General features: G+C 46.0%; 1 protein-coding gene across 11 annotated transcripts in view; it reads left to right on the forward strand.

Moving 5' to 3' along the window:
* Positions 1–4,451: 4,451 nt before the first annotated feature.
* CCND2 (cyclin D2) overlaps positions 4,452–18,331 on the forward strand; it is a 36,561-nt gene continuing 22,681 nt past the window's right edge. For all 11 annotated transcript variants that reach the window (XR_014936585.1, XR_014936594.1, XR_014936588.1 and 8 more), the window contains exons 1-3: positions 4,452–4,652; positions 6,094–6,309; positions 8,814–8,973. Coding sequence is in view for 8 of the 11 variants with exons in the window: in XM_015871329.3 (XP_015726815.1) it covers positions 4,458–4,652; positions 6,094–6,309; positions 8,814–8,973 (571 nt within the window). In the remaining 3 variants the exon portion in view is untranslated. The remainder of the gene's footprint in view (positions 4,653–6,093; positions 6,310–8,813; positions 8,974–18,331) is intronic.

The raw sequence follows: 18,331 nt of genomic DNA on the forward strand, positions 1-18,331 counted from the left end.
GGGGTACAAAAATTTCCCAGTATCCCACATAGTGAGAAAAATCATAATTCTAGATCACTAGTTGAAGCAGAAATTTCCTTTCCTCCATAAAAAAACCTGAAAGATTCTGCCAGAGTTATGTGTGTACCTGTGTTATCAGAGATTCTACACACATCCAATAATTAAATGGCCAGAATACATCACGGGGATTACATATCTGACCCTTTCTCTAACAGTAGCCATAGAACATCATGTAGTAAAGCCTGCTTCCACTCTGGTAGTTATTTATTGTAGAATGCACTTTCTGGGTTTCAACCCCACCTAACTCTAAAGACACAGCCCTAAATTAAAAACAGAAGAATGAATTAAACTTGCCGAGTTCACTCTCTAGTTAGCCTAAATGTGCCACTGTATCCTCTACTTTCCTAAATTCTTCTACTTTTCTCTCAGTTTGCTTAGATCACGTTCATGTCAGACCTGGGAACGTCCTTGTGCTAACAGTGATGAATTTACAGTATTTAAGACTGAAACATGATTTCCAGTTATGTGATCATTCTTGGAGGTTTGTTTTCTTGTTGTTGTTGTTGCTGTGAGTCCTTTCCAATCTCATCTATTAAAGACGTTCATACATGGAGTTGAGCACTGCTTGTACTCTTCGCTGCACAAATACATGCTATAATTACCACTCCAAAAAAATTAAAGCTAAGGAATATGAAAGGATAACAAAGAAACTGCATAAAAGAGAAAGAAGTGAAGAATTAAAAATATGTTAATCATCACTCAGAACCTATTAAAGCTGTAATTGGTGTGTCTGCATAAAATGACCCTCTAGAAACAAGTATTATTACAGGACATATTTCACCTGCTCAGCGATTATGTTGTTTGAAGGGGCAGTTAATGATAAAGCTCCAACTAGACAGATCTGTAGTGCTGAAAATTGCACTTGGAAAGAACTTGAAATCACACAGTCAATGTGCAGCAGTTCCTGTGGGATACAAATCCCTTTCCAACCTTTAATCCGAAACCAAAGGAAAGAGTGACTGATCTCACTTTGTTCCCACTGAATGCACAACATCAATTTTACAACTAAACAGATAATAACTGGAATAATTTTCTTTCAAACCTAATGCATATTTTATTATATATGGTGTTTGCTTTTGGGGCTTTCCTCAGCGCGGAAAGTGGAAATACATTCATCTGTTTCTGTTTTTGGTTGTGGGTTGTTGGTTTGTTTTTTTGCCTTCCAGTCGGTTTCACTTTCAGATTCTCATGTTTCACACTCCGGTCTTCAGGTTTCAAGCAATGCAAGGAAATACTTCTTTCCAATAAACAAACAAATACCTTGTGTCCACCCAGTGTGCGCACGCACCGCTCCTACTGATCTGTGGCTCAAGAACAAAACCTGGTACAATACCATCCTCCGAAGCATATTCAAGAAAGCTTTTTTGGGGGTTTTCCAATGAAGAGAAATAAGTGGGAGTAATGATGGATTAAGAGTATATCAACAGTCATAATAACAGTGAAAGAGGCACGGTGTTTTGCAGCGTTCTCCGAATGACACCGATGAAACGCAGTTATATGTCACTGACTTCATGACAACCGATCGGGAATCGGGTGATCGGTACCGTAACACCGAGTAATGACCTGAAGCGACCGGCTGGGCTCTGTTCAGCCCATCCAGCAGACCTGACACGCTGCTGTACGGCACCGAGAACACGCCGGCGCGGTTCAGTTCAGCGACTAATGCCTTTAAATGGCCAGAGTAGCTCGGCAAAAGGAGAAAAGTTTGTATGTGTTTTTACTCTTTTTTTTTTTTTTTCTTTTTCCTGGAGGGCGAGCGCTATTTAACATATGGCACTCGCTAATCTCGCCATGTTAAAACATCTGTTGTCTCCAAACCCACCCGGCAGCAGCGCATGTGAACACGGGCACAAGGCGAAGCGGCAGCGTCTCTCCTCCCGCAGCCAGCGGCGCTGCCCCACCGGGGCTCCTCGGCCACCGGCCCGGCTTCCTGCACCGAGGTCCCATCGCAGCGGACCAGCGTTTTCCGTTTGCGAACGGTTACGCTGACCTTAAAAGCCGCGGCACCGGGGATGTTTCTTGGTTGCGTTTGTTTGTTTGTTTGTTTGTTTTTTAACCCGACGTGTTTGCAAATCAGCGACACCTCCACGTGTGGAGGCTGAAATGCTTCCATATATTTATTCCATAAATACTTAGCGCTTTTTATTTCTCTGAATTGGACCCTTCCCCAAACAAACCGGCGGGGAGGCGGGACCCTCTGGAGGATCCTCACGGCCTCCCTATAGTGAGGCGCGTGGCTCCCAAGGTTCCCCGTGTCCCTTCCGTACCCCAGCCATCACTCTGCTTCGGAAAGTCGGTGCCGAACAATTAGGACACCCGTCATCTTACCCCTCCTGCATAAACCACAACCGCTGACTACAAAGTCAAACGGGAGCACTTATATTCATACATGAAGTTTGGAGAAGGAAAACTTAGGCTGACACAACACGCTCCCCCGTTTACGGGAGTAGCCAGGAAGGGGAAATGAATGGTGGAAGTTAAACAGCCTATCGCTGCGGAGCAAAGCGCGCCGGAGCAGATGCCGGCTGGCCACTCCCGACGTACGGCAGGAGCCCTCGCCGTCGTACAACGCAACCTCGGGCAGGCGAATCCCTGCCCTAGCGAGCCGTGAGCGCTCGTCTCGGAGGATAAAGGGGCCGCACACGGTGCCAGCAGCCGCCGTGTTCCTCCCGTGCCCGAAAGCTCCTCTCTCTTCACGGACGGGACGAGGAGATGGGGACGTGCAAATTATTTCGTGGGGAAAACGCCGGCTCAGGTGCCTACCGTCAATTGAAGGGTCGCGGGGAGTGAACCCCGCTTGTTTCGTGGGAGCGAAAGAGAAAGCGGAGCTACCCCTGCCCGTGTCGCAGAGGAGCCTCGGTGGCTGCACCCCGAAGAAATGCAGCCCGGGGTGCCATCCCTCCCACTCTTCCTCCTGTTGCACTGCGGAGGAGCGGGGGCCCGAATGTCCCCCTATACCCGCTTGCAGCTCCAGGGCTGCCGGCAAGGCCAGGTAAAGAGCCGACCCTCGCCCCCAGCCCACAAGCGCTGCTTTCCATATCGGGCAGCACGCGTCCTTAAGATCCAGTCTGCCCGGTAACAATGAGCGCGCAGCGGCGAGAGTCCCAGAGCCATTGGCTATGCAAATAGAGGGAGGGGAAGCGGCGCTCTAAAACTCCGCACTCGCACTTTTAAGGAGGTATTTCCCCACCGGGAGCCAACGTCGGGGATCGGGGGCGGCTGCCGGCAGCGTGCTGTCCGCACGCACCTCGGAGCCGCCTCCGCGCCCCAGGAGCTCGGCTCCGGCAGCCGGCGGCTCTTTCTCCCTCGGGAGCCTGAGCCTGGCAGCGGGCTGCAGCGCAGGCTTCACAAAGTTGATACATTTTCCAGGCGGCTGCTTTACGCCGGCCGAGAGGTAGGCGAGGCAGCGATGTGCGGGGCTGGGGCAGGTGGTTTGTGCAGGAAGCGGACGTGAAGCGTGAGCGCTCGACCGCAGCGGCGAGTATGGCTGGCGTGAGGAGGGGCGAAACCGCACGGTGCGGGACCGTCCCTGCCCCCACCCGGACCCCCCCCCCCCCCTTCTTTACCCGCGACGTTTCCTAAAAGTTGTATGGCCGTGAGTACGCGGTGCTACACCAGCTCGCCCGCTAGAAACGGAGCGGACAAAGTAACGTGCGATTATCGCTGAGTTTCACGCTGCAAACGCCGCCGAACGCTCACCCTTCAAGGAGCTCTTCCGCGTTTGCTGTTGGGCTGCGGTTTAACAGGTTCTGCCCCCACGGCTGCGTAGTCAGGGTGTATAGGGGGGAGGAGTGGGTCAGGCGCCTGGGGGGCCGGGACGCGCATCTGGCGCTGACCCAAAGCAGGGCATTTCGCCCACAGACCATAGAGTGTCTGTGGGTGCCAGGGGAGCCCGTGGCTTTCTCAGAACAGGAGGGTACGGATTCGGGCAGGCTCCTGCAGAAGGGAAGTGTGGAATAGGGTTCTGTTCGGCTGCTGTAGAGAACAAGAGAAACACGTTTGTGAATGTGTCTCCCTATTCGAGGGCCTCCTGGTTCCTTGTTAGCTTATAGAGTGGAAAAGAAAAAGAACACACACACACGAAAAAACAAAACAAAAAAGCCCCAAACCAACAGCAACCCGCGTTTGATGTTACGCCTGACCAGCTGCAATGCTCCATAATAACGAGAGCTGCCTGCCCTAGTGGTTTGCGTCACTTCGCTTCAACTTTAGGCTAGAAATCAAGAGAGGACAGACGAACTTGAAGAGAGGCAGGAACGGGCTAGAAACGCTGCCGCCCTCCTCCTTTATCCTCCTTCTTTCCCCACCCCCTTCCCTCTTCCCTTCCCCCTTCCCCCCCCCCTCCTTCCTCCGTAAAAACTTTTCCATCAGAGTAAGAGGGAAATCGCTTTGGGAACATGGAGTTGCTGTGCTGCGAGGTGGATCCCATGAGGAGAGCTTTGCCGGACCCGAACTTGCTCTACGATGACCGTGTTTTGCACAACTTACTGACGATAGAGGAGCGGTATCTGCCCCAGTGCTCCTACTTCAAGTGCGTGCAGAAGGACATCCAGCCCTTCATGAGGAGGATGGTGGCCACTTGGATGCTGGAGGTTGGTGCAGGCAGCCCCGCGAGCAGCACCTACGTCTGTCCCGTCCTCTCTCTCACCCCCACACCCATTTATCCCTCCGGTAGCGGTGGGTTTCACTTTTTGTGTGCGTTTCTGTTTTCCTCCACCTCCAGAGCCTGCCCAGCACCCGTCGCGTTAAGGTGGGGGCAGGGGCTTCGAGCATCCCGGAGTCCTCGGGGGGAAATGGCCCCGCCGGGGGCTGCCCCCACTTAAAGCGGGGTGCCGAGAGGGGAAGAAAGGGGGGAGGTCGGGGAGGGGGGGGGGGGAAGGAGGTTGGAAAGGTCATTTGCAAGTAAAAAGCAGAGCCATCTCTGGCTGCGCGCGACTGGGATTGAGGACCTTTGGGAAAAGGGAGCCGGGGTAGGGCAAGGGACGGGGGGTGCCGAGTGCCCCCCACGTTTTGCTCGGCGAGTATTTGATGACCACGTATGCACTGGTTAGGACGTGCCTTTTTTTTTTTCGCCATATTGAGCTGCATGCAGCAGCTCGGAGGCGCTCAGCCCGTCGTCCCGTTCCTTCCAAAGAAGGGGCACCCCGAAGCGCCCTGCCGCCACGCCCCGAGACCGCAACGTGGCCGGGGGCTGCTGGGAAGAGCGAGGAGGTGGCGAAGCGTCTCCGCACCTCGATACTTAACGCGGGGCGGTCGTGGGCCGGAGCCCCGTAGGTTTAACTGCTTTGCCCGGATCCCACCGTCCCGATTTGCCCCTTTAGATCGCTTTTGGCTGGGGGGATTTGGACCGGGTCGGGTAGATCGGACCCCCCGCTCGGTTTTCATGTGCGATTTGTGCGTTTTTTCGCCGGCTCTGATTTTTAGTAAATTTTTGAAAATTATTTTTTTCATTCTCCTCCTCTGCTTTTTTTTTTTTTTTTTTTTGCTGCTCAGCCTTTCCCCACCCCAGTTCGCTCTTGTTGCGTCTCTCCCGGCCTTCCTTTCCCCCCCCCCCCCCTCCCGAGGCGGCTCAAGGGCTCGGGTCTGGAGGATGCCCCCCGGGGGGAATTTTTGCAATTGTCGGAAACGATGGGGGAGAGCCCCGGGATGCCACCAACACCAAAACCGGGACTCTTGGAGAGCTTCAAATATTTCTAGCGATTTTTTGAAAATATGACGAAATTATGTAAAAAAAAAAAAAAAAAAAAATCCAACTCGGAGGCTGCTGGCTTGCAGTTGGATGAGGCTTTTCGGCTCTCCCACACAGTGTCTTGAATTCATTTCTCATTCAATGGACTAAAGGAATGTGAAAGCCGATTGACAAGCCTTCCCAGCCTCTCCAGAGATATTCCCCCTCCCCCCAAATTTAGCTCCCCGAGAAAGAAAATCAGGAGGGGCCGTAGTGCCGAGGCACTAGTACGTTCGGTGGGATTAGTCACTTATTTATTATTGCCTTGTCTCTTTCTCCCCCCTACCCGTGCTACTCGCCTGCAGGTCTGTGAAGAACAGAAGTGTGAAGAAGAAGTTTTCCCTCTGGCTATGAATTACTTGGACAGATTCTTAGCTGTGGTGCCCACTCGAAAGTGCCATCTGCAACTGTTGGGGGCAGTGTGCATGTTCCTGGCCTCCAAGCTAAAAGAGACAATCCCCCTCACAGCAGAGAAGCTTTGCATATACACGGACAATTCCATCAAACCCCAAGAGCTGCTGGTAAGCAGCCCCCTTACTCCTCCAGCACATCCACTCTGTGTATCACTCACAGCCTTCTTTGCTTTTCTCCTTCTTAACCCAACCCCCCCCCCTCCCATCCCAGTATGGATGTGCCACCCTGTTGCCCCCCCCCTCATTCAAAATCACATTTCTTACTTTTTTTTTTTGTTTCCCTTTCCACACGCTCTTGTGCGAATTGTCAAACGTGCTGGAGGCACCCACATGACTTAAAAGGGATCGACCCAAAACTGTGGGGCGTGTTGTGCCCGAGGGGCGGCACTGTAGGGGGGTTGGGGGGGAGGTCACAGCCACCGCTGCTGGCTCGTTGCGCAAAGCATGCGGTATCCAGCTCCCGTTGTGTGCTGCTGTCACACCTTCCACCCCGGTACCGGGTTATCCCAGCGGGGCCTTTACCCCGTGGCCGTGGGCTCACACGTGCGCGATTCAGAGCGGCCCTTCCGCGCCACCTCGCGGCAGACACGCGGAGCCGGGCATGACTTCATCCCTTGAAGCGCTGCCAGGCAGCCCGGCACCTCGACCGCTGCCTGCCGGCCTTGCGAGGAGCGGGGAGACGCGGCCATCTGCCTTCCGGGGCCTTGCTCAAGTACCACCTGGTGCTGCGGTTTGAGGCGCTGCGGGAGGCTGAGAGGTTCGCTCTCGTTCTGCAGCAAGACTTTGGCTGCGGGATGTCGTGGAGGTGCCTGGTGCTGTGTGGCTGGTAAGGGTTGGCTTCAGGCGCTTGTTTCAGCTGCGGAAGTTGGGACTTTGTTCTTGCGGGTCTGGTTTCCAGTTGTTATCTCCGAGGTGAAAATTGAGTGCAGTTAAATGCTCTTAAGTTAATAGGCCTGTGTGACACTGTGGTGTTGGAGACTTCAAGGTGAACACAGGGATCAGGAAGGGTAGAAACAGAACCATAGTCATTTGCTGGAAAAATCACTATTTACAGAGCACTAGACGAGCATTAAGCTTGCTTGTGAGATGTATTGCGCAGGTTTTCTGTCACAGATCCTGTTGGTTATGTGTAGCAAGCTGAATCTCACCAGAATTTAATCACTTTGTGAAACTAGTGAGAATTCCCCCAGGGAGGGGCCAGGAACTCAGTCTGTAGAATGAAGGACTGTGCGCTGCAAGCCCTGACAGCTGCCACAGGTGTCCCAGAGACAGCGTTGGCTGCCCCAGGACATGTCATGTTGCATGTGAGAAGGAAGTGATAACATACCTCTCTTTATGTCACGTTGATTGAAGCCTGTTTTAACCGCTTCCGTACGTACAGTCTTCTTTTCCCTATCAGAATCCATCCCGTTATTTGTCTTACTGGTCCTTAGTTAATCTAAATTGCCATCTTGTTAAAATGTTTCACTAATGTCCCTGAGAAAGAAACAAAAAACAAAAACATTTCCAGGCTCTGTTACCTACATGAATGTGAGATTTCCCAGCCGTAATCCAGTAGGAATGTCTATAGGAAAGTAGCTTGCTGTTACAGCAGGCATCTATTCAGAGAAATGGCTGCAGAAATTGCATTGTAAAGTCCATGTTTATGGTTTCTCAGCAACGCTCATTGACGTCTCCTCGACTGCAAAATTAAAGGACTTTTTTTGTTGTTGTTGTTGTTGTTTTTTTTTTTTGGCTTGGGAACTCTACAAACTTAGCTGGGGCACCCTGCCATGCTGGGTTCCATCAGGCTAATGCATTATTAAGGCTCAGGAATCAGGGCATGTGTGGGATAGGGCAAGGCTGAGGCCTGAGTTTTGTTCACTCTGTGGGGCACTGATAGAAGCCCTGTGAAGAGGATTGGATCTGTTGATGAGGTACCATTTCTGTATGTTGTCACATTGTAGGGAATGGCCAGTAGTTACGTATCCACTGAAGTTTTCCTTTGATTTCGCTAGGAGTTTGGGGTATGTGAATAACACGGGTTTAGATCCTACATCATTTATTGGTGTATAATTTACATAGGCTGTTTCTTGACTGTGTTAATGAGCATTTTCTTTCTGCAAAGCTTTAGTTTAAGCACCACCAGGTTTGTCTGCAGGAACTTTTGTCTACAGTTTTGGAGAGAATGCCATCAAGTGAACTTCCCCCATTTTGAAAGAGAATGTAGATGTCGATTATTCTGGTGTCAGGACCCCAGGACCTTAAACGATACAAAATAATAACTATAACCATCGAAAAGAAGTTATTAGGAAGGGACCACAATGACCTCGGCAGCGTGTAATTGCAGGCTAAACTTTCTGGGTGGGCATTCAACACAATACAAAAAGTAAAATCTTGGTTGGAGCTGCCAGGTCTCATTATTTTCAGTGCAGTTTTAACTCTTCCAGTGTTGATGGGTTGGGGGTTACGGGTGGGTTGGAGAATGCAGTAAACAACTACAAAGGAGTAGGAGCGTACTCAAAAAAAGTTTGAGCAAAACCAATTTAGTAGTGATATAATTACAGTCAGAGAAATAAAGTGTTTTCTGCTGGTTGCTTACAGCTTGTCTTCTCCACCTTAACCCCCTGCAGGAATGGGAGCTCGTGGTACTGGGGAAGTTGAAGTGGAACCTTGCAGCAGTCACCCCGCATGATTTCATTGAGCACATTCTACGGAAGCTGCCTCTACCTAAAGACAAGTTGGTTTTGATCCGGAAACATGCACAAACATTCATTGCCCTTTGTGCCACAGGTAGGCTTAAGGTACTCTGGGTATGCCTGCATGTGATGATATGGTGGAAAGATGAGTTGCTGTTGGCACAAAGGCTTTTCGTCTCTGGATCCTTGTCATGGCGTGGGAAGAGCTGTTCTCACTTCTTGGGACTATTTGTAAAAGATTTTCATGCTGTGTATTGATGACGCTCTTGTAACAGGAACCTGTAAAGTGCCGGCAGTTCTGTAGCTGCTGACTAACACGTGGTGCCAGTAAGACTGAATTAGTTTGATTTTCTGTTTTGCCTGAGTCACTACAGAGGGCCACAGGGTAGCCGAAAGAGTGGAAGCTATCATGACATAATAGTCATTTTAGGCTAATGATGAGTTTCATAACCTTTTTTTTTTTCAACTGGACTTTCTCCAGTTTATGTGATCCTGTTATATTACTGAAGTACAGGGAATGAAAATTTTAAAAGTAATTAAAAAAAACCAAACAAACAAAAAAACCAAAAAAAACCCCAAAAACCAACAACTGAGAACATAAGGATTCTTTCTCTAACTGGCTTTCAAACAAGCAGTGAAATAATTCCTTTCGTAAGGAAACGTTAAGTTTTCCTTTTTTTCTTGTGTTTGGTTGTATATAGTTTCTGAAGCTTTACGTAAGAGCAAACGTCTCTATTCCATGGAAACAATGACTAGATGTTTATCTGTAAAATCCTGTTGGCTTTTCTTTTTCCTGGTGTACAGAAGCTAAGTGTACCCTAATTTTCATTGGAAGGATTATCCATATTAGACTTTCACAGGAGCTAAATCTGGAGCAGATGAGCAGCGTGCTGCGTTTTACAGGGGTGTTTCAGAGTAGTACATGACTTAATTTTTAGACTCTCTACAGTTTGATATGCTCAGTCTTTTGTGATAGGAACTGCACAGTTGTGAGAGAGTCATTTCCCACTGTGTGCTGGGAAATGAGGGAAAAGGATCATCAGATGCAGCTTTTGGGTAATATCAGTGCATAACTGCATACCACTACACCTACTTCTTGCTGTTTGAGATGTAGGCCAGTTTTTGCTACCTCAGCTGATATGTTTTAAAGCATGCTAATTTGGACTGTTTTAGGGTAATTAATGTTTCAGGTACCGCAGTGTTGTAGCTTTCCCTTCTTTTCCCACTGTTGTGTGATCCTTTTCAGGCAGAAGGACATGGAGCTCATTAGAAATACTGCTCCAAATCTTCAGGATCAATCTTGGTAATCAATTGGATATGTCTGGCCTAATTAGCATTTTACTTCAAAATTAGTCAGTTACATCAGCTTTATACTGGCTTTGCTTTCCCTCCCTACCTACTTAATGCTACCCCACTCTTCTGAATGTTGTTCTTACCCTCCTATTTGGAAAAAAAACCCCTTCTTACTAATCTTATTTCCAGATCCAGTTGTTATTTCCCTTTTTTCTCTTATTTGTTGTGGAGCACTCTTTGTCAGCCACTCTATTTCTTTCCCTTTCTCCCTGAGAGCTTCTGCTCTCAGCCAGCTTGGATTAAGCCTGTTGTTTCATTTCTCCATTTGCATTCTTTCAGCTAGATGACCACCTTTGGCATGTGTTGTGTTGTAACAGACTCCTCCTTTGCTCCTTCCGTGTGTGTCTTGAGCCCAGTTTTGGTTCTTAAGCACCGACTTAAACCTGGCCTTGATGGTTGGCTAATGACTTCAGTCTTGAGCACTGTAGCGTTCTTCCTTTTACCTCCTGATTCATCTCAGTGTGGCTTCTGCTCTCCAGTAGTTTTTCATTCTCTCTGTGCCTCTCTTCCCATTCATTGTAGTGAGTAGTGATTCAGATGAGCATGACTTAAACTGGAGCGTGTCCCTCCTTACTGTTGGTTTCATCTGAACATGTTACTCCTAGACAAGACAGAAGCGTGTTCTCTGAACAAGAGGTTTTCTCTTTCCCCTACCCTACACTTGAAATGCTTTCTGAAGCCTCATTCTACTCTGGAAGGGTCTGGCAGTGAAGCACACCCCTGGACCAGCTTTGCCTGTGTTTGCAAAGCAGCATCTGTGCCAACAGAATACTGCTGAGTGAGGAAGAGCGCAGTCTTTTGGCTAGGAACTGACTGTACATAGGGCAGCTTTCTTTAAGCTGCTTCACTCACTCACTGCATAGTAACGGTGTTCAGGTGTGTCAGCATGTGCTGACACATGCTTGTCTCTCACAGTGTCATTCATTTTCTTGCCCTGCTGGTGGCCATCACTCTAAGCTAAAATCTTCTTCAGGAGTCTTGAGAATCTTAAAGGCACCTGAGATCTGCAACTAGACTTCCTGCCTTTACAGTATAGCTTAGTAAAACCAGATGCTTACCTCTGTTTCAGATTAAGAGGGTCCTGCTTATTTGCAAGCCTGAGAGAAATCATTCTTTTGACCTCCAGAGGCACATCTCTTTGATGCTCTTATCCTGCCTGTTGGTAACATTTTATCCATCATTGCTCCTGCCATGGGCCCACCTCTTTCTCTTTGCATAGTGCTTCCCAATTTGGTAACCTCTGGGATTACTCATGTGCTGTGCTTCAAGTTGCAGAGTTGTTCCTGGAGGAGCAGGAGCAGGAACAACAGGAACCCAACTGCAGAGCTATATGCATGACATGCCATTCTGCAGACAGGAGGACCATTCGTTCCTTGTTTCCCCTGCTTCAGCTTGCCTTCTATTCTTTCTTTTTTCAGGTCGTGCAACATCAGAGAGTCAGCTTCCTTGTGCTAAGCTGTCACAATGGAGGCTGTACATGGCTCTGCTTTCACAGAGGATAGTTTTCTGTGTCTATGGACCTACAAAGGAATGGATTTTGAGGGAGGAGAGGCAAAACAGGCTTCCAGTAAGAGGAGCTGTACATTTCTGGGCACAGGCAGTAATGGAGATGCTAGTAACAGTGAGCAGATTTTCAGCATTTTACGTGAATGGTGTATAAAACTTGAAAGCAGAAAGTGTTGCAGGTTTTCAGAGACAGAAGGCAACTGTGTAGATCCCTAGACTCATCTCTTTGTATGGACTTCTGTATTTCAGTTTTAAGTCATTTTTGTAGTGCATGCGCTAGATATCTACCCACTGTTTCTGAGGCTCTAATCATCTACACTTGGAAACTAAGAAAGGTGAAATGTGTTGTTTGTTTTCCCCCCTCCCCTTATGTTTTTCTTTTTTTTAATTCTGAACCAAATCATGGGTCCTTACGCAGACAGAAGTTCTATGGAAGTCAATGCAATGGAGGTGTTATCTGAGCAGAGACCGTGCAATTAATCCCCTAATCCTGGTGACGTGGAGGATAACTACATGGAATGCTGTGTAACACTAAGAGGTCCTCGGGACCCCTGCTGGGCAATGTGCTGTGCATCCTTTCCCTTGTAGCCAATGTAAGAGATGTTGGGTTCTGTCCCTGCAGAACGTTAAATGTACTATATGTTTCAATCAGGATCTGCTCTTCACAGAGAGAAAAAAGTCCATGGAGACTTGTGGATCAGACTCATAGGAGGAAAATAAGTGTTGTGAAGTAACAGTAGTTGCATAAATAGTTCTTACTTGATGTGTGTCAGAAGAAAGAATAATCCACATGATTTTATTTCTTGGCAAAAGAAGGCTTGCTTGCTCCTGGGAGGGGCAGTTCATATTACTCCTGGGAGGGGCAGTTCATATTAGTCTATCAAGCTCTCTAGAAGAGTGAAGACCCCAAAGCCATTACTGGTCCATCATCAGGTAGACAGGGCCTGGGGAGTACTTGTGTGGGCAGAACCTCCTTATGTTGTAGGACCATCCGACTGGGGAAGGTGAGGCAGAAGAAAGTGAGGGAAAAGAGCTTTTACTTACATGTGCTGGTGGAATTCCTGTGCTGTCAGATGTTATGTTCTACCTGCTGCAGTTCTGACCTTCCCATGGTTTAAGTGCTAAATGTAATCCTGATCTTGATTAAGTTGTCATATTGAATTTGTAGAACAAATTACATTAATGATCTTAAAAAAAACAGTTGTTCAGAAATAGTTTATCACCAGGTAATGAGCATGTTGTGTTGAGTGCTCATACACTTGCTTATGTAAAGTGCTCAGTGTATTTTCCAGTCTTCGTCTCACTTGGGTTGTGTGATTTAGGATGCTTTAAATACGTTCATACAAAGGCCAATCTTTTTAGCATTACTGTAGTCCAGGAATAGAATTAAATGTCTGCCCTCCCACCTACTCAAAGGAAAGGAGCACTTACATCTGCATTCTCTTTTACTTAATAGTCTTTTCTTTGGTCATACTGGTATAACTTTGGTATACCCTGGTATAACATTTTTTGAAGTGCTAAATAGTCAGCTCATTATGCTTTTGAAAACAGAAATAGTTAACGCTGGGGGAAAAAAAAATCTGTGCCTTGTAAAAATACAAAAGCAAGAGGAAAAAGATTGCCAGTGCAGTTAAAACCAACTGTATTCAAATAAATACTGCCCTTTTTTTTTTTTTTTGGAAGCAGTTTTGGATGGAAGCTGGTTTGAAGTGCATGCATTAAGATCAAACCAGGCAAGAATCAAAAGTATTACCTGTGTTGTTTTCTTAGGGTTTTTTTGTTTGTTTGTTTGTTTTAAACTTATCTCCTTGAATGAAAATCCGTGCTTGTCCTCATGGTAATATTACTGGCTGGATGAAGTTCAAGGTTAGGTGAAATTGGGATGTATGCATATAAATAGCAGTTTACAGACAGATTTTGTTGGCTGTCGTCATCCTGTTCTCCCAATAGACTTAACATACCATTCTTTAATATTTTTTTTTCTCCCACCCCTAAGAAATGTTGCCATTCTCGAGACAACATTTTCCTGTGCTGTTTGTTTGCAGAGCTGCAGATGCCTCTGTCAAATCCTAGGGATGAATGCTGGCTGTTAAAATAATGGCCTGCAGCCAGAGCAGTAACAAAGGTCATTGTAAGAAGGTGGAGTTTGCACCTGACCTTGGCGCACTGAGGATGTCCAGCCTGGTGCTGATGTACTTTTCCTTCTAGCAGTTTTCTTTCATGGTCTACTCTTGAGTTACTCCTGGTTGAGTTCTTTAATCAGACAATCAGCTTTTGATTTTCCTGGTTCAGTTACATAGTGAAGTTCATTGGATCTGCTTGCAGGAGTTAGCCAGCAAAATAGCTCAAATGTTGTTTGCAGAGTACCTGACTATTGGTCACATTTGCTACACGTGCAGAAAAATGACCTTGGCATGTGCATACATTGGTCCAGTGCATACTGTTTGAAATAAGAATGGAGATGAGGATGGTTCACTGTACTTGTTATCTGTGGATAGAAGTTAAAACAAATCCTGCTTTCTAACAAGCCATGAAGTGTTTGAATGTTCATACTGTCCTAGACTAGACATTGTTGTGCTACCTCTTTTACTTTCACCGAGACTCCTATATGTTGACGAAGAGTTGTTAAGAGTCAGTGCTATGTCTTCAGAGCAGGCACTAGGTTTGCTTTAACCAGGGTTACGTGTGGGTCTGAAAGAGAGATCTAGCTCATAGCCCAAGTTCAGGTGTCTGTAAGAAGTACTTTTTATAAGATTTTCTCTCTGATTCAGATTTTATCAGTGTCACCAAGAATTTTAAGTACATGTTTAAAAGCCAAATGTTTTAAATTCTCTCATCCCATTTATTTATTTATTTAATTTTAATAAATGATTTAATAAATGTCAGGTTACACTTCTGACTTAAATCTGGGCGTGGGTTTACTTGTGTGTAAGGATGGCAAGATTTGAGTTGTTATCATGGGGGAACTGGGTTAGGGGGATTATAATCTAAAATAACACGTAAAAAGCTTGTTGGCAATTTCTTGTTACAATGTAAGAGGCTTGAGGAGGAGTTCTGCATCCCAACAGATATGGTGCTTAATACTTACGCTTTCATTGCACCTTGAAAAACATTTCACGTAGTTATTACTTTGTTTGAATATGGAAATATGTTAATTAATGCCTTTGTTCCACTGCCTGCTCTTTTCTTTATCCTTTTCTATTCAACCCTCTAGGTGGCCTAGCACAATGTGGCTTCTTTTCTGTCAATGAGCTCTTTCTGCACTAATAGGGTCCAGGGTGATCTGGAGAACCATGTGCACAAAATTGGTCCACCACCCCCCCCATCCCTTTATGGGCATGTCAGGTTAAATTCATATCAGCAGGAGGGTCACTGTCATGATTTTCAATGGCGTAAGATGAGGTGATGACTTCAGACAATGGTGCCACACTCTCCATTTGGAGACACTTGCCTCACCAGTTGCATTAGTTAATTAATATGCTAAAAATAGGAGCGAGTGATACAAATCGCTGCCTGTTGTACAACAAAGACTGGGCATGTGTAGCTTTGATAGCCAAGTTTATGGTGCTTGTTATGGAGGGAAGTTAGTTTAGAGCTAGAGGCGATGTAAGACTTTCTGGATGCTGAGCTTTAGTCAATCTGGGCCTCTGGCCATTTGCTTGCTGTCTCATTTGCATTATGAATGACATTAAGGGAACTAACAAGGTTACTGGGCATGGAAATGTTCTCATGTGACCCCACGTGGAAGCCGACCTACAGCAGTGCTTGTTGGCAGGGGCACTGTGGCTCTTTTATTTGGCTTCCTAAGAAGATGGTTTTGGGGAGCGCATAACTTGTAGGTATAAAATCCACCACAAGAAAACCAATATTCACGTAATGTGGAGATCCTGACATAAGTTTCTGGGAGCCAAGGAAGTTTGAAGGGAACACTGAACATGTGGCTTGAGCTTTACCTCCTTGGTAAAGCATGGACTTGTTCATGCTAATGAACCAAGAAGTCTGCTAGGTAGAGGTCAGTACTCTCACAGGTATTTAAGCAGGTATTGTGTTGCAGCCTACATTGTTAGCTGTGTTATCTGTCAGTAATGCCATCAGCTCCCATGACAACTTGCTGTGTCTGAATTTGAAATTTATTGAAGTTGAAGAGCCTGAACTCATTACTCTCAGTCGAGGGATTAACCTGGTGGCACTAAACCCAAGCATGTACAAGAGTGGAAGCAGATCTATGGAGATATGTCCTTCTTTAATTCATTCCTTTCTATGTAAATCAGTGGATTCACTCATGAGTCACACTGTGGGAACAGATTTTTGGGACCCATAAACATTGTTTGAGTATTTTTCAATTTTATAAACATTTTTTACTTGCTCCTGGGGCTGAATGAATCACAGAATGGCTTGTCTTGGGAGGGACCTCAAAGATCATCTAGTTCCATTCCACTCTGCTATGGACAGGATTGTCAGCCGCTAGGTCAGTCTTCTCAGGGCCCCATCCAACCCGGCCTTGGACACCTCTGGCCAGGGGCATCCACAGCTTCTCTGAGCAGCCTGTTCTAGTGCTTCACCACCCTTCCCAACATCTAATCTAAATCCCATTTTAGTTTAAAACTGTTTCCCTTTGTCTTCTCACTAGCCTCCTGTGTAAAGAAGTTGGTCTTTCTCCTGTTATAAGCTCTTAGTACTGAAAGGCCACAATCATAGAATCATTAAGGTTGGAAAGACCACTTAAATCATCCAACCATCAGCCTATCACCACCATACCACTAAATCATGTAGTCAGTGTTGCATTCACCCTTCCCTTGAAAAATTCCAAAGGTGATGACACTACCACCTCCCTGGGCAGCCTGTTCCAATACCTCACTACCCTTTCTGAGAATGTTGTGGGTTCTTTTTTCTCCTGAACATCCAACCTCAATCTTCCCTGGCATACGTTGAAACCATTGTCATATTACTGGTTACTTGGCAGAATGGGACCAACCCTCACCTCACTACAACCTGCTTTCAGGTAGTTGGAGAGAGTGACCTCCAGACTAAACAACCCCAGTTCCCTCAGCTGCTCCTCCAAGTATTTGTGTTCAAGACTCTTGACCAGCTTTGTTGCCCTTCTCTGAATGTGCTCCAGGACCTCTATGTCTTTCTTGTAGTGAGGAGCCCAAAGCTGAACACAGTACTCCAGGTACATTCTCATCAATTAGGTATTCCCAGAGCCTTCTCTTCTCTGGACAGTCGTTCAAGCATATGAATGTGTGTGTATTTTACAAAAATACTTGTTTATCGGAGTCCTGAACCATTTCTCATTTCCATGGCTGAACTTCGAAAACTGGAGGCCTGAGCTTCTTCCACAGAGTCACTAGTTGCCCAGTCTGCTGCAACAGTCATCAAATTCAAGACCTAGATCTTCCAGTAAGTGAATGAGAAAGAAAAGAGACAGGGTGTCTTAAAAACAAAGGCTGTTTTGAGCATCTGTTATCAAGCAAGGTGTCTTGTCAGAAGAAATAGTGAATTCTGCTTAAGATCCCATTGTATTTATTATGTATTCCTGGGGTATGGTCCAGTAAGAAATGTGAAGGACACAGGCACCGAGGTAGCACGTTCTGGGAACGCATGTGCTATGTATATAGATATATATCAAGCAGCGCTGTTTGTTAACATCACATATTTACAACCTGGGTGTTTCCTTTGCAAGATGAGTTTATGTGAGGCAAATATGGAACACTGATTTTGACAATGGAACTGTAGTTCTTTGTATGATAGTGCCATAATTTGCAGTGTGTGCAGAAATCAGCTCTTACCAGGCTATGTCCAGTATTGACAAGTAAGGGTCAAAGGCTCAGTTTTTATTGGTGGTAGGACAGTGGTCAGTTGTGTGCAGTTGTGACCTGCAAGTAGTTGCCTTCTAGTGGCTCCATGAGGCAGGTAAGTCTGTGTGAGGATTTCTTTCCTTGGATTTCTTTCTCCTCCAACTGAAAATTGGTAGAGAAGGGCTTATTAATGAGCTATTGTTGATTAAAACAACTTGCAAACCAAGTTTTATGTTAGGAACATATTTGTAATCTAAGAAAAATCAGAATCGTGTTAAGTAAAAGGAATACAGGTAAGCCAGTGTCTATAACAGTATGAAACATAAGGTCACAAATGAAAATTAAATTCTTATCTCCTAATTTCCACAGATAGGTGTGAAGTTTTGAACTACTTCTCGACTTGTCATTACTGTTATTATTTTTTTAAGAAACAATTATGGCATTTGTTTTTTCTTTGATGGCATAGCTCTAATTATTCTCATTTTCTAATTGCAAAGATATTCAACATAGATGAATTGTTAATTAAAATCTCTTTCCCAAACAGTTCTTTAAATGCTTGAGTTAATCAAGTCTTTGAATTTAACAGGACTAAAAATCTTAATTCATTGGGTTTTTTTGATACCTTATTCCAGTTAGTTTTCTGGTTATACACGGGGCTGTAATGTGACTGAGAGCCAAATTTCCGATGTTGATTACAGAAAGCCTTTCTCCTCTTTCCTTTTTTTTTTTTTTTTTTTTTTTCCTAACTAAGACTATTGAAAATTTTCCAGATTTTCTTTATGCATCAATGAGAAT

The sequence above is a fragment of the Coturnix japonica genome, chromosome 1 (genome assembly GCF_054131305.1).
Source record: "Coturnix japonica strain WE chromosome 1, WE-NBRP24, whole genome shotgun sequence".
Classification (NCBI taxonomy): domain Eukaryota; kingdom Metazoa; phylum Chordata; class Aves; order Galliformes; family Phasianidae; genus Coturnix; species Coturnix japonica.